This window comes from Telmatherina bonti (genome assembly GCF_933228915.1).
Source record: "Telmatherina bonti genome assembly, chromosome: 20".
Classification (NCBI taxonomy): Eukaryota; Metazoa; Chordata; class Actinopteri; order Atheriniformes; family Telmatherinidae; genus Telmatherina; species Telmatherina bonti.
The window spans coordinates 27,307,644-27,330,282 of NC_136618.1; the positions used below are offsets into that span (position 1 = coordinate 27,307,644).

At 39.4% G+C, this 22,639-nt stretch overlaps 1 protein-coding gene across 1 annotated transcript in view; it reads left to right on the plus strand.

The window, feature by feature from the left end:
• Positions 1 to 22,639, plus strand: part of gpr158a (G protein-coupled receptor 158a) — a gene marked incomplete at both ends in the record, with an annotated part of 109,151 nt that overhangs the window by 74,327 nt on the left and 12,185 nt on the right. The window contains 2 exons of the mRNA XM_079259484.1: positions 18,715 to 18,824; positions 22,332 to 22,570. Of these exons, the coding sequence (XP_079115610.1) occupies positions 18,715 to 18,824; positions 22,332 to 22,570 (349 nt within the window). The remainder of the gene's footprint in view (positions 1 to 18,714; positions 18,825 to 22,331; positions 22,571 to 22,639) is intronic.

Here is a 22,639-nt window from a genome sequence, read left to right on the forward strand (position 1 = left end):
CAAAAACTTAGCTGAAAAGCACAAGTGTGTGTGTGTGTCAACAGATAAATAAACTCTCACTGCTTCCAAAGGAATTAAGCTGCAATGACGACTGATAAACTTATAATCAAGTGGGAACGCCTCTGAAGAAGCAGAGGTTTTGACATTTTGCAGCTCTGGTGCATTCAGGTGTTTGTTCACACCAAGCCAAGACAGAAGCAGTGATCGTACCCTTCAGTCTATTCAATACATATAAAAACTATTAAAAGTTGATCATTTTTGTGAGAAAGATGATTCAGAAATGAAAAAGATTCGAGGCAGCTGCCATGTTTCCCAGTAGAGGATCCTGCTGAGTTCAACCTGAGGTCAGACTGGGAAACTGCACGGACCAGCTCAGACTTCTCAGTTAAATGTTAAAGTTGATTGTATTACGTAGACAAAAAGCTTACAACCTTTCTAAATCAAAAATACATGAATACAAATATTGCAAGGTTCAAGGTGTGAAACGCTCCCCTTGAGTAAAGAAATAAATGTTTATTTCTTATTTATTTTTATTTAATTTATTTTATTTTATTTTTTTATTTCTTATTTATTTCTTATTATCACTGACCTGCAGGACAAGATTGTTCAAGATTGTCCTGCAGGTCAGTGATAATAAGCCAAGGAAGAGTGCTTCTGTCAGCATTTGGCTGTTTAATTTTTCTCCAAATGCAACTTCTAAACTTTAAAAAGTGGGATCTGCATATGGAAGCTGATCTACGTTTGTTTTCTGGAACGTGTCTCTAGCAGCAATGCAACTTAAAACACGGTAGATCCTGTTCTGGCCACTCTGTCAGGACACAAGCTTTCTGACTCCTGATGAAAAAACGACACAAGCGGATACAAAAAATTATATCTGTTTATTTAACAAATTAAATTATAAAACTAGAGTGCTGCATCCATAAAAATGCAGCTTTTTGTTTGTTTACTTAAACAAACAAAATATTAACAAAAACATTTACATCTGTTCATGGTTAGAAAATCTGTTGCTCCTTGTTCATCTGCTGAAAAACACTCACAAGCTCACTGACTCTCCACTATCTGTGATGCAGGACTTTAAAAGAAAAAGCCTAAAATACTGAAATAAGCTGTAAAAGATTAAGGCAAAATATAATTAAACTATACAGAACATAAGAAAATATCCCGTTGCAAGATAATGTATTACTTTGAACAATCAAAAATGATTTTATGATGAAGCTACATAGGAAATAAACCTAACTCATGCATGGATCTAACCATGTCTGCAGAACCCTTAGCTTTTATTTTTATAGTCTCAGCCAAACATTGTTGTATCCCTTAAAGCCATCCCAGATTTAATTTAAGGAATAAAAAACTATTTAGATAATAAATCCCCCAAAAAATGCTGTGATGTGGATAAAGCCTGGACAGATTCAGGTTTCAGGTCTACAGATGTTAAATGTTGGGACATTAAAGGGCCGACCTGGACTAACCCGACAGAAGGGTGTGGTATTTGGTTTAAGACTGGTTGATAATTGTCTCCTGGATATTGATGTCCATTAGACAGCACAGGACTCAGACCCACTCACATGCACTCTGACATGCACGTAGCCCCCCCATCAGGAATAAGATTCGATCCCTCTGCTTTCCTCCTGCACTGAATCTGGATTCCCAGCACTTAGCATCGATTATTAAAGGAAGGTTTTTAAAGAGTAAAGGAGGGCAGAAACTGATCTTACTCTTTCTGCATGCTGGCGTTAAGAGAAACCGGTCTAAGGATCGCGGCCAGACACTTACTAGAAACTCTGCTGATGGAAAGTGCAGAGCCGGAAGAGCTGCTGTAATGACGTGATGCATCAGGGTTGAGGCTGCATTTAAAGACAATGACTGTGCTTGTTTTCCTCCAAAACATGGCTTTTGTGTTGGTCAGTCCAAATTATTGATTTGTAAATCCAGGTGTAAAATAGTCATGCCAGTGCTCCCAGTCTTTATTCAGATCCCTGAACTCTCCGTTAAATGAAGATGTGTGTAATAAATATCTGGTTTAAAAGTGAAAACTAGCTGTCAGTGTTCGGTACAAACAAAGCTCAGAGTTTCCGGCCTCATGTCGCAGTGATGCTTTAAGGTAAATGCCAGCATCAGCATGATGACATTTACGGTTTATGAAACAATGGGCCCCTGGGCACAGACATGTAAAGCGGCTCCCCATCATCCCTGCCAGGAACCAGTCCAGCACACCGAGGCAGAAACTAGCATAGATCATAAAGCAGTGATTAACGGCTGTTTTTAGTCTCATTGTATTTTTTTTTGTTTTGTTTTGTCACATTAAGATAATTCTGCAAGACATTCTCACATTTTTACTCTTTATTAAAGATCATAGACTGTATAAAGAGATGGACGGAGCCTCTGTGACGTCACCCATAGGTTTCTGAAGAGCTGAATTGAAGCTCGGTGGGCGGTTCCTAACATCGTCATGTTGGCGGCATCATGCGCGTCGTCTCGCGTGGAAAATACAAATATGGGCAAAGAGGGGGACCTGAGAGGGGAGCCGTGAGCGTTGACATGGAGCGAACTCTGAGCTTTCTGTAGCTAAAAGCTAACCGAGCTAACCTGGAGATAACAGGAGCTAACCAGCTAACGGAGGTAAGCGGGCTAAAGCTAAGTCACGTTGTTAACCGGCTAAAAACTGCGGTTGTTCTACGTTCTTCTGACTTGAAGCCGGAGATCGGTACCTGTCAATCAAAAGGACACGCCCCTAAACACGCAGAATTTCTACATCAAATTACTTTTAAACGGGCGAGTTAGACAAAAATTCATTCCCCCCACAGTTGTCATGAAGGTAAACCTGACCTATTAAACCGAAAATGAATTTTTGAACCAGGCTGTAAACATGTTTATTTCTGCTATGAAGTTGGTCTTTTTAACATGGGAGTCTATGGGGATCTATGTTTTGCAGCCCCTAGTGGATGAAGGGGGAACTGCTGTTTTATGCACTTCCATACTTTTAACCACTGGAGGATGCCGCTTGTTAAAGACACACTACAGAACTTTTGCCATTTTCCTCGTCATGCACCGCCTATTGACAGCTAATCTTACAGCCTACCTGACCTGTTAGCTCTCTCCAGCCAGCAAAAGATCATCTTACAATGACTCTTTCATTTGTTCCTTTCTCTCTTTTGATCTTATTGCGTTTCTTTGCTGAATCAGAGACGTTTTGTGTTCAAAACAGCCAGATCCTTATTATACCATGAAGTGAAACGACACGTCGTGTCCTGGATGTAAAAGTTGCATAGTGCGGTTTCTCAGCCTCAGGGCGCTGCTAGGAAGCAGCAGCTCTAGAAATACACATGATAGATATCACTGTGTCATCAAACAAGTTGGGAGTTTTATGGTCAAGAAGTGACAAAAATGCGTCTTTAATGGGGCTATGACGATATGCTGTCCCAATTCAATTTGATTCTGATTCTTTTTGGTGCCAATTAGATTTAAATTGCGATTCTCACAATTCTTAGATATTGCTGATTTTTTGTAGATTAAAAACAAAACAATGTTCAAAACTTTTTTTTGCTCGCCTTTTTTAAAATTTCAATGAGGAAAAAACAACACAGGAGCCAAACCATCATTCTGCTGCTATAATGTCCAAGAAGACAAGTAAAAAGATCAATAAAAACAAGAAAAAGACAAAAATTTTATACTGGATTATTTTTATTTATTTGAGGAAAAAAAATCAATATTAAAATTATCAAGCAAAAAATCCCGATATTCAATTTTTCACTTGACAGTTTTCCCACTCCTAATCTTTCAAGCATTTTTTCTTTATTTTTACAATTTGTCCAGACATGAATGATTGTTTCTGTTTTCTGTCTCTCACTGGTGATTCTGCATCTCGCTGTTTCATCAGCATTTTATGTATTTAGGTGCTTCACATGTATCTTGACCGTTTTGTGTCTGTGGCCTGTTTGGTTTTTGTGAGTTTGAAAGTGAACATATTATATACATTTTTCTTTATATTTAATCAAATTTTTTCTTATCTTTTCACATAGCATTACTGTAATTCCTCCAGGTACCGACAGGCGCAAGTTGCTTTCTTTACTGATGAATTTATTGATCATCTTTGATCCATAAACACAACGTGAAAACTAAAAGACAACAAGACAATAATTAGCGCAAAGAAAAACAAACAATTGACAAATAAAAGAATACTATAGAATAAATGGGCAAAATACCTCGTTGGCTGAGTACCGAGAGGGGAATTAGCTGTTTCTTCCTTTCTTTTCTCCCATCTTAACTTATATCTTAAAGCTTTAACTTATAATCCAGGCTTCCTTTTACCTTTTGCGATCGCTTCTTCTAACTCTTTCTGCATATTAAAGCCCGCTTTGCACCACAGTGCCCTCTGGTGGCAATCAACCATAACAAAATAAACATACAGCAGATTGAAATTAACTGTGGCAGTTACACTCCCACCAATCTCACAACATGTACTGTGGGATTTTACACCTTATTCTTACACAGTCTGAACAAAACTGCAACTTTAATCAGCTTCTAGTAACACAACAACTTTATCAATGGGTCGTTCTAATGAAACTGTTTTTGTTGTAAGTTTATTGTGTTTGTCATATGTCTTTTCACTAACCAGAAGTCCAACTTTCCTTACTTTGTCATCCTTCCCAGTATAAACATCTCTGACTTTGGCTAGCTTCCATTCATTGCGGGGTGTCTGCCCTTCTCGTAGAAGCACCACATCATTTACTTTAAGATTTCTTCTGTGTGCATTCCACTTCTGTCTTGGTTGTAGGTTGAGCAAATATTCTTTCCTCCAACGGATCCAAAACTCATTGGCCAAATATTGGACTCTTCTCCACCTCTTTTGAAGATACAAATCTTCTCTTATGAAATCTCCTGGTGGAGGCTGAAGAATGGTTGACTTCATAGTTAGTATGTGGTTAGGCGTTAATGGTTCGGGGCCCGTTCGATCATTCAAATGTTCAATTGAGAGTGGCCGACTGTTGATAATAGCCATAACTTCATACAACAAGGTTCTTAAAGATGCAATGTCAAGTCTCCTTGCTGACTGGTCAAGAATGGTTGAAAGAACACTGCAGATAGTCATCTGCCTTTCCCATACTCCGCCCATGTGGCTTGCTGAAGGGGGATTCATGAGAAATTCGAACCCAAATGCTTTCACATTCTCTTGGTCTATGTCTTTCATGAGCTTTGCAAGTTCTCTCTGGGCACCAATGAAATTGGTTCCTCTGTCACATCTAAGCTGTCGAACATTCCCTCTTATTGCAATAAATGTTCGTAAAGCATTAAGGAATGAGTCTGTACTCAGGTTATCTACTACTTCAATATGTATGGCTCGCGAACACAGGCAGGTCAGTAAGAGTCCATATCTCTTGAGCTCCTTTCGACCATCTTTGACATATATCGGTCCAAAACAATCTATTCCGACATAAGTAAAGGGTGGAGTAGGTTCAGTTCGGTCTACAGGTAAATCTCCCATAATTTGGCTCTTCGGTTTTCTTCTGTACTTGTGACATGTGACACATTTGAAGATGTATGATGAAACTGCACGGCTGCTTCCAAGAATCCACCAACCACTGGCTCGCAGTTCATTCGCTGTCATTCCCCGGCCTTGGTGTTGAACCTTGGAGTGAAAATGTCTAATGAGCAGAGTTGAAATGTGACTGTTTTTGGGGAGTATTGCTGGATGTTTCACGTATGAGTGAAGCGCAACTTGACTCAAACGGCCGCCAACTCTGAGGATTCCTTCTTCATCCAGAAATGGACTTAGTTTCCACAAGTTGTGGGTTTTGGTCTTGAGAACTGCTTTCTTTGACTGTGGAGTCTTTCTCTCTTCTGCAAAAGCCTTTTCTTGAACAAGTTTGATGACAAACAGTTCTGTTTTACTTCTCTCTTCCAAACTTGTACTTTCTTTGGTCCTTGGTATAATACCTTTATGTCGCTTGACCTTTCTTCTCAAGACTGCCAATGCTTTTATCAATCTGGACCATTCTGATAACTTCTCAAATCTGTCAAGAATACTGTGCCTGTCCTTTGTATTGGTGGTGCACACAAAAGCTTTGCGAAGTTCTGGGTCATTTTCTTTTATCTCTCCCACCATGACATCTCTATCAGGTAAGTCGCTTTTCCAGAGGAATAAGGGTCCTTTAAACCAATTGGAGGACTTGAGTTGTTCTGCCGTCAAGCCCCAAGAAATGTAGTCCGCTGGGTTTTGCTCTGACGTGACATATGCCCATTGTTCTGGCCTTGTGCTTGACTTGATCCTTTGTATGCGATTAGCCACGAAAACTTGAAATCTTCTGGCATCATTACGTATACAGCCAAGAACGACAGTGGAGAATGACAGTGTCCAGAAAAACTCTTCAATGTCTGTGATTTCTAACTCTGCTTTCAGTAGATCGCTGACTCTGACTGCAACAACTGCTGCTGAGAGCTCGAGACAAGGAATAATAGTGACACTAGTAGGTGTAACTCTTGACTTTGCTATCACTAAACAACAGTGGGTTTTCTCTGATTGGTTAATGATACGCAGGTAAGTACATGCACCATATCCACTAACACTGGCGTCTGCAAAGTGGTGAAGTTCATACCTTTTGACTTGTCCAAAATCTGTTGGACCAAAACACTTTTGAATCTGTACATCAGCTAAACTTGGAAGGTCTTTGATCCAAGACTCCCACTGGGATTTTAAGTGCTCAGGAAGCTCTTGATCCCAATCAACCCTTTCTCTGCACATTTGCTGAAGAATTTGTTTGCCGAGAAGGACAAATGGTGCAATCAACCCTAAGGGATCATAAATAGAGGCTACGGTGGAAAGTACACCCCTTCTTGTCAGTGGGTTTGACTTGACTTGAACTCTAAACTTTAAAGTGTCACTTGAAACACACCAGTCTACTCCAAGAGCTCTTTCAATGCGTGGCAAACTTAGTGACATGTCAAGCTCTTTATCTGTGGCATGCTCTTGCTTTGGAATAGTGGACATAACATTTTCCCTGTTGGACACAAACTTGTGGAGCCTAAACTTTCCTGTAGAGCATAGCTCTCTTGAGTCTTTGATAAGTTGAATGGCTTCACTTTCAGTTGGAACACTTGTTAAGCCATCACCAACATAGAAGTTCCTTTTTATGAAAGTTATGGTGTTCTCATGGAATTGACCTTGACCTTGGGCTGCAAGGTGTTTCAGGCCAAAGTTGGCACATCCTGGGGAAGATGCTGCTCCAAAGAAATCTCAAATAATCCCGGTCTTCCTTTGCAACGTGGAATTGGTGGAACATTCTCTCTATATCACACATGAATGCGACGGAACTTTTACGAAAACGACAAAGAACGCCAACAAGTATGTTTGTCAAGTCTGGGCCTGTTAAGAGATGGTCGTTGAGAGAAGTGTCTTGGAACTTGGCAGAGGCATCAAATACTACTCTGATTTTTCCTGGTTTGTGTGGATGATACACACCACGATGGGGGATATACCACGCAGGACTGTTTAACTCTTCGTCAGGGACCCTTTCTGCATCACCTCTGGAAATAATGTCGTCCATGAAGCTCATGTAATCGCTGTGGTATGTTTTGTCTTTCTTCAATCTCTTTTCCAGACATCTCAAACGATGCGTTGCACATATCTTATTGTCTGGTAATTTGGGTCTTTTATCACGAAATGGTAATGGCATTTCATAGTGGCCGCTCTTATTTTGTTTGATGTTTTCTTTAAGTTTCATGAGAAACTTTAAATCTTCTTGTGACATAAGGTTGTCATCCGTGGTCTTTTCAGAAAAGTCAGCTTCGAGTATTTTGACATCTCTAACCTTTGTCCTGTGGAAATAGTGAACTTTGTTCTGAAGGTTTACAGAAGACTGAAGCTCAGGAAAGACTTTCTTTACAATAATGCGATGACTGATTCCAATTGCATCTCCATAGTTCAGACAAGGATTATTTTTTCCAATGATGCTCCAACCAAGATCTATGCTCTGAGCATATGGCTCATTTTCTGTACCCGCGACAATTTCTCTTGGGAGAAGAGCTTGTGAACAGTTGTATCTGATCAACAAGCCTACTTCACAATCCTGCAAAGGTGCAATTTCTGATTGAAGGTATTCCAAATGTGGCCAAGCTTTAGCTGTCACATTAGTTGAAATGTGGGCTTTGTTGGCTGGAATAAACTCTCGTGTGTATGTAGGAGGTAAAGTGATTCTCTTGCTTGAGTTAAAGCCACGAACTAGAAGATCCTTAAGTCTGTGAGACTGAACCAATGTTGACTGAGGAGACATAGTAGACAGTTCCAGTTTGACAAGTTCTTGGTTTGTCTCTAGCATATCTGCCACTTCACTAAGAACAAAGGTTGTATCACTTTGCGAGTCCAGTAAAGCATATACAAGGACATCTTTGGAGTTTGCAGAGGATGAAAGCCATACAGGAATGATTGCAGCCGTTTGTGTATTAGTATACTGACTTGCAACTCTATTAGTCATTGCCATGGCTATAACCTGTTCTTGAGCTTGGTCACTTTGACTTGGTTTATCATTACTTGGGTTTGGCTTATCTGATGGTTGTCTTTGTTCTCCTTTATCTTTACCTCTATCTTCGTGAAGACGGGTAGGATGCCTTTTACTGCACTTTTCACAAACATTGCGGCTGGTGCAGTTCTTTGAATGGTGGCCTGGTTTTTGACAACCGAAACATAACCTTTCTGACTGAATAAATCTGACTCTGTCTGGCAGAGCCTTGTTCAGAAAACTTTTGCATTTGTGTAAACTATGTTTGGGTTTCTTACAGAAAATGCACATCAGTTGTGTTTTTTCTTGAGACACTGTAGTCAGTGTGTTCGCCCCAATTTGTCTTTGTATTGTGGATTTCGGCCTCTCTGATTTGCTGGACTCTTCTTGCTTTAATAACTGTAGGGATATGACCGGATTACAGGCAATTTTTGCTTCTCTTGTTAGAAAGGCAACAAACTGGCTGAAGGTCGGAAATGCATTTGTGTCTTCCTCAATTTCAATAACCTTGCGGTTCCAGCTGGCTGCAACCCAGTCCGGTAGCTTGGAAAGAATCTTTCTGTTCTCATTGCAGTCATTTAGGATCTCTAATGACTTGATTTGAAACACTGCAGATTCACAACTGCACAAAAAATCTGCAAAGTCTCTTAGCCCAAGACTGTCTTTCAAGGTGATTTTGGGCCACGCTTGTAGTTTGTCTCTATAAGCCTTCGCGATGGTAAAGGGATTACCATATCTATCATCTAAAATCTTCCATGCGGCAGCATATGCAGATTCAGTTCCAAGTAAGAAGTATCCTTCAAGTGCACTTTTAGCTTGTCCAGTCACATATCTCCGAAGGTAAAATATTTTCTCATTGTCAGGAATATTTTTTTGATCTATCAGTGTTTTAAATGAAAGTTTCCAGTCACTGTATCTTAAGGGATCCCCAGAAAATACTGCAGGTTCAGGGACAGGGATTCGACTCGCACTTAGTGCACTAGCTAGTACTTTAACAAGATCTGATGTAACATCACTTATTGGGGTATCAGCAGCTTGGGGTACGACCTGGTTAAGTGGAGATGGGAGGCTTGCTTTTCTAACACCTTTCACTTGTGTGTTAATCTTCATCACGTCACTTTTGTGCTCTTCTGTTACACTCATTTGATCATACACCTGGATCCTCGCTTGTGCTGCCTTGAGATCTTTAACCTTTTCTAAGTGCTGTATCTTTCTTTTCCTTTCATCAAGTGATCTTTGCAGAACCGCACACTCTTCTTCTTGTTGAGCCCTGAACTTTGCTTCATCTGCTTCCCTTTGCATTCTTAGTCTGATTTCTTCTGCCTCTCTTTCCAAGAGCCTTTGTCGAACCAATGCTTCTTGCTCTGCAGCCTTCTTCCTGACTTCAGTTCAAGTCTTTCAATTTCCTGCAGTTCCTTTTCTTGTTCTTGTAACACTTTGAGAACAGCTTGACTTGCTGCTGCTTCTGCTGCAGCTTCTTGATGCTTTACAGAAGATCTTTTGGAATGTTCAGAAGAATTCTTCGTTGTGTTAAAAGAGTCCGGCTTACTGCATGTAGTCTGAAAGAGGGAGCCTACTTCTGGCCAATCTTGATCCTCTTCCTCTTTTCGATCCAATCGTTTGGTTGCTCTACTCACAATGAATCCTGAGATTTCCACACATAGATCTACTTTGCGACGTGTCTCTTGATCTGGTGGGGTGAGCTTGCGTAACTCATCATAAACCTTTGTGACATCTGCACAAAGACCTGTAACATCACCAATAATGTCGTCAAGTAGGTCTTCGCTTAATGGGTCTAATAACGAAAGGGGTTGTTTGGATGATTTGGCACGTGTTCTCCACTTTTCGTAGATATAAGTTAATCTTTGGTGGAGTCCTTTAATCCTTTCATCTTGCATTTCTCCTCCTTTCTCTGTGAGTGTTTTCACTCTCTGACTTCTTCTTAGTTGTACCAGTTCCTGTTGCTCACCAAGATCAGTAACCTTTTCATTCAACTGGATCTGAGGGTCTTCAGTACTCTCAGTTTCAGCTCACCTGGCTCAGTCATGTTAATGTCTTGTCACTAAACAGTGGAAATGTCTTTTGTAAACTAAAATATTTTTAAATTGTAGGCACCAAAATGTAAACTTCTTATTTAGTCTTATAATCAAAGGCAGAATAAAATTAAATTATAAATTCCAACCTTAATAATGTACTTAATTTGCACTCACATTAACTCAAACACCCCAAAATATCACGATTATTTTAAACTGTTTTAAACTGTTTAGAAGTTCACCTTCTAAACAGTTTAAAAGAAAATATAGGATTCACATTACTGTTACAAATGTCCCAATAAAGAAGAAAAAATATTGATTCTTAACCTTGTGTGTCTTTAAACATATAAACTTATAAACTTAGGGGAGCTTTCAAAAACAGAAAACTTGATCTGGCCAAAGACTTTTAAGCACAGTTTGATTGTTCAACCTTTAAACTTGCCCTTTGTAAGCAGACAAACTCTTAACTTGTGAGTGTCCCAGCTTCTTATGGCCTTATCTTAAAGTGTTGCTTGTCAAACTGACAAGTTATTGATCCCATGCGCGTTCTGGCTCAACTCTCCGTTCACAGCTCTGCACTGTGCACGTGGTGATCACGCGGGGGAAAGACGGCTGCTCCTTTGATCCTGCCGCCTCGCCATGTGTTCTTCATCACCGCATATCTGACGAGTTTTCACTGTAATTCCTCCAGGTACCGACAGACGCAAGTTGCTTTCTTTACTGATGAATTTATTGATCATCTTTGATCCATAAACACAACGTGAAAACTAAAAGATAACAAGACAATAATTAGCTCAAAGAAAAACAAACAATTGACAAATAAAAGAATACTATAGAATAAATGGGCAAAATACCTCGTTGGCTGAGTACCGAGAGAGGAATTAGCTGTTTCTTCCTTTCTTTTCTCCCATCTTAACTTATATCTTAAAGCTTTAACTTATAATCCAGGCTTCCTTTTACCTTTTGCGATCGCTTCTTCTAACTCTTTCTGCATATTAAAGCCCGCTTTGCACCACAGTGCCCTCTGGTGGCAATCAACCATAACAACATAAACATACAGCAGATTGATATTAACTGTGGCAGTTACAGTTACACTTAATTTGATCCTCGTTGTTTTGTCCTTATTTACATTCTCTATGTTTTGTATCTTGCATCTATTGATTATTATTCCACCACTCTCGTCTGTTTTTATTTCGTGTGGTTAGCTGCTTTAACTTTGGTCAGTCTGTGTAACATTCTGTTTATTTGTAGTCATGTGTTGCCATTTTGACATGAATTACAGATATAAAGGCGGGAATGGAGATGCAGATGTTAAAGAGATCAGATGGGTAGAGGTAGAGACGGGAGGAGGTAAAGATGGAGATGGGTGAAGGTAAGATTCAGACAGGTGGAGGTTGAGATGTTGCTGGGTAGTGGTAGAGATGGGAAGAGTCAGAGATATAAATGTGTAGAAGAAAAGACAGATGGACAGTTGGAGAGAGAGATGGGTAGAGGTGGTGATAAAGAGAGGTAAAGAGAGACATTGACACATGTACAGCTATCGGTTAAAAGTCGTAAATGAAGCAACACCTACCTGGGAGTTAATAAGACAGCTCAAGCTGCGGTGCTGCATCCATGTGATCCACCTCAAACGTTCATGTAATGAAACATACCCATCCAGTCTGGCCGATCTGGGTAAGCTGCACTCTTCCTGCCTTTCAGTCTGTGTCATGCTAGCTTCCACCACTGGTGCCATGATCACTGCATGTTGCCTGCTCTTGTTTCCAACATCTCAGCATCCACCTGCAAGCTCCGGTTAAAACAGAAAATACTCAGGCCAGCATTTAACTGATCATAGCCTAAACAACAAACTACAATTGAAAAAATAAAAAAAAAAACTTGTCAGCTGGTAAGTTGCCTGACTGAACTGAATGTAACAGGAAAGTGTGACCAGAACTGGAACTGTTCCCACTTTGAATGAGTATATGTCTACAGACATTTACCATAGTACTGTTTATTCACTGTCATCCTCAATGGATTCATATTCTCCCATTAAAGAAGAAAAAAGCTCCTTTTGAAATAAGATGAACTTGACAAAAGTAATAATAAATAAAAATTTCATGAAAATCATTACATTATTTTCTAATTCTACTTATGCATGTTACACCACTGTTTCTCAAATAGGGGTACACGTACCCCTGGGGGTACTTCAAGGCATTCCAGGGGGTACATGAAATTTTTTGAAAACATATAGCTTTTTATGTTTTTTTAAACATCCTTAAATAAAAACATATAATTATAATATTGTATAATTACAATATTATAATTATAATATATTAAATATATTTCAATAAATGTGAGTGTTCATTCATAAACTGAATTTACATTTGGATTTACACCATTTCATTCCTTTCAAAATCCCACATTCTGACGTGAACCCCACATGTAACAAATCATATCTGTCAGTCACTGTTGCCTTGAGGACGCAAACAACGGAGTCCTGGTTGAAGTGTAGTAGACATGTGCAAAATAATTGCCATTGCACAATTAAAGTTTAATAAAAAAAACAAACACAGTGCTGTATTTTATGTTTTTTCTTAACTAAAAATACTTTGGAGTGGTTACGGGGTACTTGGCTGTAAAAATATTTTACAAGGGGTACTGTGTTGCAAAAAGGTTGGTACCGCTGTGTTACACTATATCTATACATACACGTGTATGTATACATTGAATGTATACATACATAATGTTACGTCACTCATTAACTTTTTTTTTTTAAATCATGATGTTTCTGCTCCTGCCAGGTTTTTTCTGTTCCTCCCAGTCACGGTGTGTTCAGACCAAACACGTTTTGAGCGTCGAGAGCGGCAGGTTTCCATGTAAAGTCTATGTGGAGGCGTGGCAAGGGGTCGTCGAGCTTTCTCGCGTCGCGTTTTGAGCGTTTTGGGCGTCGGCGTACCGAAGAACGCGCCGAAAATTTAAGTAGTTTTTTAAGCTCGACGCGCGGAACGCACGTCAAAAGCCAGAAATGGGCAAAGCTGAACTTTTGCCGCTTGACGCGGGGCGTCAACCAGTCAGAGCGATCAGCTCGAAGCTCCTGGAGGATTCCTGTTGTGAACCCAGACACGGGGCTGAGATGCGATTACTCCGTGCAATATTTAGGAGAACCATTCCCTGCTAAAAAGCTGAATGTTACTGATTTGGCAGGATACGTTGCCTAGCAACGCTTTGGGGGTGGCGGCGGCTCTCTGCTGAGTGCGGCTCTTGTTGCATTAACACTGACTATTACTGCCCTACGACAACGTTCTCTACCTTTCTTTATTAAATAAAACCATGCCATCTCTCTACTGAATCCGCCATCATTCAGAGTGACCAGAAGAAAAGCGCCGCCTCCCTACTCTCTTTTCCGGCTCGTTTGCCGCTCGCTCCAGACAAGCGGCAGACGCGGCAGGAGCGTTGGGAGCGTTTTGGGTGTTGGACACAAAAGTGGCAGTTTACTGACCAGCATCGAGCGTTCAGTGTTTTGAGCGTTTTTGACGCCCAAAACGCATTTGGTCTGAACGCACCGTCAGACTTCTGCACCTGTTGACAGGTATTTTGTCCCACTGTTCAACAGAAAAATGCTGTAATTTGTCCAGGACCAATTTGTTTGTTAGTTAGTTTTTTCTTTCTTCAACTCAATTAATGGAAAAAACCATCATATATCACTAAATTATAATTTAGCTCATTTTTAGTAATTGTTCCTTTTTTTTACTCCAGTTATTTGAGTGACTGTTGTAAATTCAGCCTTTTCATTAATAAAACAAATAATACATTTATGTAGAGATAAATGTTCGAACCATCACCGTTCCTGATGCTCGGTGGTTTCTGTGAACCTCACGTCTTGATTAAAAACTTGTCCGTTGGAATTTAGAGCGATTAAACAAACACCAGCAGGTGAGATCACACCATAAAACGAGAAGCTCCAGCTGCTAAATGGGATGGGAGCAGCTCATTCAGATCATGTGCAGCCGAACCTCGAGGGAGGCATGTCGCTGATAACGCTCCCTTCTCATCGCAAACAACACCGACATTAAACCGCCTTGTGCTCGAGATCCAGCTGTTATGTAGTTTATCTAAAAAGGAAGTCATGAGCTGTGTTTTCCCCCGGTGCAGTTTTACTCATCTGTCTGTGCCCTCTTCTGGCCCTGTGGACTCTAATGTGCGTCAGCAAGTTGCTCAGCGTCTGCCTGGCCTGCTGTCTTCTCATCAGCTTCTGATCCTCTGCACTTTTATTTAAAAATAAGATGCACTGAAGAATGGTCACACCTTAGTTACCTTACATCCTCTGACTAAAGCGTGCTTTTGCACCCAGTGATGATGCACACCTCAGCATTTGTTATTTGCTGCGCTCCACGTTCCTTTTGGAAGCTGAGTCAACTCAGAGGTGCTTTGTTTGAGTCCCAAGTTGTTGTTGGGTCGGCCAGCAGATGATGATGATGATGTTGTGGGCTACCGTATTTCCCCTGGGCCCCTTCCATCCCTGAACTGACTCAAACCTAGTGAGCACTAATATCCACATGCCTGCGTCTCTGCCGCTGCTTGAGGGAACATATTAATGCCTCAGCTAATCCGATTACCATTAACAATCCCACAGGGGAAATCGCTGCACATCTGCAGCAGTCAGATAATTATATAGCCTCAGATGTTTGTTTCTTGCTTTTTTTTATGTGTTTGTTATGCCTCTTTTTTTCATGTCTTTGCAAGACCATCAGTGCTTTTTTTTATTTTATTTTTGGCAGCATGGATCTCCATGTCTTTGTGGGTCTTTGCAACAAACATGGGTGGATGCCCTCCTCCCATGTCTTAAAGGGCAAGATTTCTACGATGTCAGCAGGCTCAGATGTTTTGTTTGACTAATGCCAAGGATGGTTATAAAATGTCACTGCACTTTTTGTTTTTTTACTGCTATGACTAATGCAATTTATTTATTTTCTCTTTGATAAATATCAGGCAGATTTCTCATGAAGAACAATCATGTTATAAATGTTATAAATAGTATTCCAACAGGAAAAGTAATATCGGTCATATGTATTCTTATACACTAGAAAAAAACATGGGCAAAAAAAATAAATAAAAAGGAAAGGAAACAATAATAAAGAAAAAAAACACATTTAAAGGTGGAGTATGTAAGATTTTCAATATTTAAAAAAAAAAAACAAAACCCACAAACTAATAAAATAACTATTAGCTAGTTTTTTTTTTATCATGTAGGTTCCAGTCTGTCCATATTTGATGTTTTATTAAATTACAACTTTAATTAATAACAATTTTTTTTTTTTAAATATTGAAAATCTTACATACTCCACCTTTAAGATATAAATATGTTTTTTTGTCTCCAGGTTTAATCTTCTGCAGGTTTTATGTGAGAGATTATTGCACATGTTGCATAATTTAAATCAAAGCTCTGCCTGAACTTTGGTGATATATTTAATGACATTGAGTCACAGTATGTTGCAGCTGAAGTAGGTCCTCTGCGCTTATTGATAAGAGATATAGTCTAAGATGTGCTGTTGTGCACATATTTGCATGTAACATTGATCCAAAGGCATGATCACTGAATCACAGATCCTGGATTCATTTTTACTTTCTTTCATTGGAATGGCTGAAAATGTACAAGACGTGTCCTGCTAAGACCTTTCAAACATGCAACTTGTTCTTGTTCAGCAAATAGAAAAATTGGCCATTTTTCCAGCATGAATGTTGGCTTTTAAATTCCTTTAAAAAACTGGAACAGCTGCTCATTTTGCATCCTAACTGATGCATGACAACAGAGAAAACTCCATCTGCTGATAAAGACTTCGTGGAAAAAAGTTGTTGACTTTATCATCAAACTTTTATTCCCTTTGGTCAAGGACACGTGTTGGTGCTTCATTTTTTTTTACTGCTATGACTAATGCAATCCATTTATTTTCTTTTTGATAAATATCTGGCTGATTTCTCATGAAGAACAATCATGTTATAAATGTTATAAATAGTTACAGTATCCCAACAGCAAAAGTAATATCGGTCATATGTATTCTTATACACTAGAAAAAAAATGGGTAAAAAAAATAAATAAATAAAAAGGAAAGGAAACAATAATAAAGAAAAAAAAACACATTTAAAGGTGGAGTATGTAAGATTTTCAATATTTAAAAAAAATAAAAATAAAAATAATAATAAAATAACTACAGTCATAATTTTGATGGGGTTTTTTTTAACATGTAGGTTACAGTCTGTCCATATTTGATGTTTTATTATATTACAACTTTAATTAATGACAAATGACAAAAAAAAGCACTTTTTTTTTTTTACTGGTAGGCAAACATTTAAGAAGGGTCTTTGTCATTAATTAAACTTGTAATTTAATAACACATCAAATATGGACAGACTGGAACCTACATGTTTTAAAAAACTAATTATGATTGTAGTTATTTTTTTATTTATTTATTTTTTTAAATATTGAAAATCTTACATACTCCACTTTTAAGATATAAATATGTTTTTTTGTCTCCAGGTTTAATCTTCTGCAGGTTTTATGTGAGAGATTATTGCACATGTTGCATAATTTAAATCAAAGCTCTGCCTGAACTTTGGTGATATATTTAATGACATTGAGTCACAGTATGTTGCAGCTGAAGTAGGTCCTCTGCGCTTATTGATAAGAGATATAGTCTAAGATGTGCTGTTGTGCACATATTTGCATGTAACATTGATCCAAAGGCATGATCACTGAATCACAGATCCTGGATTCATTTTTACTTTCTTTCATTGGAATGGCTGAAAATGTACAAGACGTGTCCTGCTAAGACCTTTCAAACATGCAACTTGTTCTTGTTCAGCAAATAGAAAAATTGGCCATTTTTCCAGCATGAATGTTGGCTTTTAAATTCCTTTAAAAAACTGGAACAGCTGCTCATTTTACATCCTAACTGATGCATGACAACAGAGAAAACTCCATCTGCTGATAAAGACTTCGTGGAAAAAAGTTGTTGACTTTATCATCAAACTTTTATTCCCTTTGGTCAAGGACACGTGTTGGTGCTTCATTTTTTTTTACTGCTATGACTAATGCAATCCATTTATTTTCTTTTTGATAAATATCTGGCTGATTTCTCATGAAGAACAATCATGTTATAAATGTTATAAATAGTTACAGTATCCCAACAGCAAAAGTAATATCGGTCATATGTATTCTTATACACTAGAAAAAAAATGGGTAAAAAAATAAATAAATAAAAAGGAAAGGAAACAATAATAAAGAAAAAAAACACATTTAAAGGTGGAGTATGTAAGATTTTCAATATTTAAAAAAAATAAAAATATAAATAATAATAAAATAACTACAGTCATAATTTTGATGGGTTTTTTTTTTTAACATGTAGGTTACAGTCTGTCCATATTTGATGTTTTATTATATTACAACTTTAATTAATGACAAATGACAAAAAAAGCACATTTTTTTTACTGGTAGGCAAACATTTAAGAAGGGTCTTTGTCATTAATTAAACTTGTAATTTAATAACACATCAAATATGGACAGACTGGAACCTACTGTTACTGTTACTGCTATGACTAATGCAATCCATTTATTTTCTCTTTGATAAATATCAGGCAGAACAATCACTCATGTTATAAATAGTTACAGTATTCCAACACCAAAAGTAATATCAGTCACATGTATTTTACACATTGAAAAAAAAAGGAGAAAAAAAAAAAGAAATAAAACAAAAGAAAAGATAAGATAATAAAGAAAAGACACAAGTAAGGTATAAATATGTTCATTTTGTAAATTCTCTTTGATGGTTAAGAGATGGCATCGGGTGGAAAGATTATGTGTAAACTAAAGTTATGAATGGGTTTCATAGGAAAATGAGGATACAGCAAGTTAATGGGTGTTAACGGGGTGGGAACTACATGAAGCCTGTTTTGCTGTTGTGACACGCCAGAGGAGAACAATCAGAACAAGCTAACATTTAAAAGATTACTCCACTTTTATATAGCCGTTCACAGAGAGCACAATGAGGCAGCAACTTCCTGTGACTTTGACATTAATTTCCCTGGGATAGAAGGTCCATTATCATTTAGATGGGAAACTCTCACCGCTGTGTGGCTCTCCTATGCATGTCCTTTTTTACTTTCCACTTCTCAGCTTCATCATTAAGCGCCTCTTTTTCCCCTTCTCACAGGTTGGGATTCTCTATTTCCAGCCGAGTGTTTTCCGTTGCATCCTGCTGCGTTGGGTTCGCCTGCTGGGCTTCGCCACTGTCTACGGGACCCTCACTCTCAAGTTGTACAGGTACTGCACACACAGCGAAAGAAAAAAAATGTCTTATGTCTTCATCCATCCCGAGGAGAGCTATTTGGAGTTTGATGACTGCATTTACATCCTGAAGTGTTGGGACTGCTTGTATCTTAGCAGCTTGTACTCATCTAAGACTGGATTCACTGCCTTGACAAGTAGAGAAGAGTGTTGCCAACTTAAAGTAATTAAGAAAATGCTGGATACTTTGTCTCTGGCTGGTGTCCATACTTAACAGAGGACTGAGAGGTTTTGGGCAAACAGACAAATGTGTGAGGTCAGAAGAAAAGAAAGAATGTGATGGGGGGCAGAGAGGGGTGTTATCCAGCATCACCTTAATGACACAGAAAAACAGAAGGTGTTTTGTATTTAAATTGAGCATCTGCGGGTTGTTTTGGTCAAGTAAAAGTGCCAAAAGTGGAGCTACTGATTTAGAGGATGCAGCTGAGTAAAGCCTTAGAGGTGCAAGCTAACGTATTGCACAGATCAATTTTTAATGGGGGTCTCATTAGTGGACATTTCATCAATGTCCGTGAAGGGCAGAGCCTAAGAATAGCAGTGGTCATGTGTTTAAGCCAAGTTTAATGTCTCTTACATAATCTCTGTGCTTGTACGATAACTACAGGAAGCTGTGATGTGACAAAGACTTGAGGGTCCACTTCAAATGGCCTCTTTTATGCCATTTTGAGTTTTCTGAGCTTTCTACATTGTTATAGTGTTGAATACTCTTCAGACATATGAGCGGTGCCGTCTTTTTTTATCACCTAAATGCATGTTTGAGTTTTCCAGCACTTGAGTTTCCAGTTAACATTTCATCAATGTGCTTTATGGGGAAAGCCTAATAATAGCAAGGGCTGGTCGATGGATGGAGTCGCTCATTATCCTGGAAATCTCCAAAGAAATGAGTTGCCTCTCAGGGGAAAAGTAGAATGAGTTTCAGCCTTAATGTGACCAAATGACATCAAAGGTTTTCTTTGCCCTATTTTGTGGATCACAGTGAATTTTTTAACTGAAATCAATAGATATCTGTCTTTGGTAACCTTGAATTATTGTGGTCTAAAGCAGAGGGGATGTTGGTGTTTTTTTATGAAAACAAAATGTTGACCTTATTAGAATATTTTAGTATCATATATGAAATCCAACACAGCTGAAATAGGATGCTCTCTCCGGGTTGGGAGTGAGGTTCTGCCCCAACTGGAGGAGGTTAAATATCTCGGGGTCTTCACGAGTGAGGGAAGGATGGAGCGTGAGATCGACAAGCGGCGTCTGCAGTAAAGCGGACTCTGCGCCGGTCTGTCGTGGTGAAGAAGGAGCTGAGCCAGAAGGTGAAACTCTTGATTTATCAGTCGATCTACGTTCCTACCCTCACCTATGGTCATGAGCTGTGGGTCATGACCGAAAGAACGAGATCTCGTATACAGGTGGCTGAAATGAGTTTCCTCCGCAGGGTGGCCGGGCTCTCCCTTAGAGATAGGGTGAGGAGCTCGGTCATCCGGGAGGAGATCAGAGTAGAGCCGCTGCTCCTCCGCATCGAGAGGAACCAGTTGAGGTGGGTAGGGCATCTGGTTAGGATGCCTCCTGGATGCCTCCCTGGTGAGGTGTTCCAGGCACATCCCTGCAGGAGGAGACCCCGGGGGAGACCCAGGATGCACTGGAGGTATTATATCTTATATTATAGCAGGCTTCCCTGCTTAGGTTGCTGCCCCTGCAATCTGACCCTGGATAAGCGGCAGAAGATGGATGGATGGATGGATGATGCAGAGCTTGTCTGAGTCTGAGTCAGGTGTATTCCAGATAGATGGATGGATGGATGGATGGATGAAATCCAACTTTGTTGGGCCATTAATGCTTGGAGGCCAATGGCAAAGTTCTTAATAATGACTGGACATGAATTTTAGATCGAATGACTTGAATCATTGCAGCCATCAAAAGACATGCATGTTAGGTTAATTGGTTACTCTAAATTGTCCCTAGGACTGAGTGTGAGCATGAAAGGTTGTTTGTCTCTGTGTTGGCTCTGTGATGGATTGGCAACCTGTCCAGGGTGTACACTGCCTGCTACGGCGCCAGGCCTTGGCCTCTTGTTTCATTTAGTAGATGAAAGGACTGGCTCCGCAGTAAAACACCCGGCTGTGCCATCACCTGTCCGCGACTAGTTGGATTTGGGATACCTCGTCTGTGATTGACCAACTCGGCTGCTGTCCAGCTGGAGCTCCACTATATAACCAGGCTTCTGATGAACATTCAGGGCAGCTGTGGTTGTTTAGAGCAGCTTGCCACGTGGCTTGATTTTTGGAGCTGCATGTAAAGTAGAACTTGTAGTGGACTTTGTTTATGTGGAAGGTCTTGTGGGATTGTTTTGTAGTGTTAAACTTAAGAGTTGCTTCTTCAGCGATGGTTTGGTTTAGATAATAAACCTTCTCTTTATGCCAGTTGATTTTCTCTTTCATGTTGCTGCCCCTTTCCTTTAGCAGAGTTGGGATTGTAACACTGCCTCTTGCCCAATGATTACAGGGATAGATTCCAGCTCCCCGTGACCACTAAATGGACCAAGCAGTGAAGAAAATGAATGGATGGATGGATGTCTTGTGTCAACGATTAGGTCACTATTTTAATTGTAGCAGGAGACACCAATAAATGGTTTAAAGTCTGTGTTTCTATGTCTGTTAGTGTGTGGACAGAGCCACCATGATGCAAACATGCAAGATGTACTCATCCAATTTTGCAGGAGTGTATGTACAAGCATAGCAAAGACTTATTTTACAAAGGTAAATTATTTTTTGGGCACCATAAAGGAAGACCTGTGGACCACTGTACTAATATTGTGTCTCTTATTTAGTTTCTAACATCCCATAAAAAGCAGCATTAACAGATGTAGAAACCTGTCATATCTTTCTCAGTAGCAGTGTTAGATGGAGCAGCAGATAGCCAGAATCAAGGGATCATGCAGGAAGAGAAAAATTAATTCTGCGGATCCCTTTCAAAGACAGATTTTACTGATTTAACTCATTTATGCCAGCATCGAGCGTTGGCAGGAAACAGGATGCAACAGCAGGTTCCAAACCTGTCATGAGAGACAGGATAATATTTTTATCTTGATGCAGCAATAATAACTCTGCTCAGTGCAAGAAGAATATTTAGTGCATGGGCTTTGCTGAGGGTCCAGTGGTGCGATACTATCATCTGCAAGGGAATGAGACGAGCTAGAAAACACACCTGGACATTATTAATGTGATAAGTAAAGACATTTTTATATTTCATATATTCATATTTGTACTCAAAAATAAGTTAAAAAAACATGGAAAAATGTGCAATGGCACCTTGAGAAACATGGAAAATAGTTACATACAATCTCAAGTACCCTTAATCGAGCTGAAAGATGTGTAAAAAAACAAATGTTTTTTGTTATGTTAGTAATGATTAATAAGAGGAAAAAAAACAATGACATGGAGATGCTTTAATTCAGTGGCTTTCCATTTTCAACGTGATCTTTTCCCTCCACAGGGTGCTGAAGGTGTTCCTGTCCCGTACAGCCCAGAGGATCCCCTACATGACCAGCTGGCGAGTGCTGCGTCTGCTGGGTATCATCCTGCTCATCGTTTGCTGGTTCCTGGTGGCTTGGACATCTGCTGTCTGTCAGATTCCAGACAGGAAGTTGGCTCTCATCGACGTGGGCTATACGCCCGACGGGCTTCAGTTCAGCATGTGCCTCCTGGATCGCTGGGACTACATGATGGCTGTCGGTAAGCCCTGAATTGGTGTAACTACACCTCACTCTGTGATTGGGCCTGCTGCTGTGGGAAAAAAAAAAA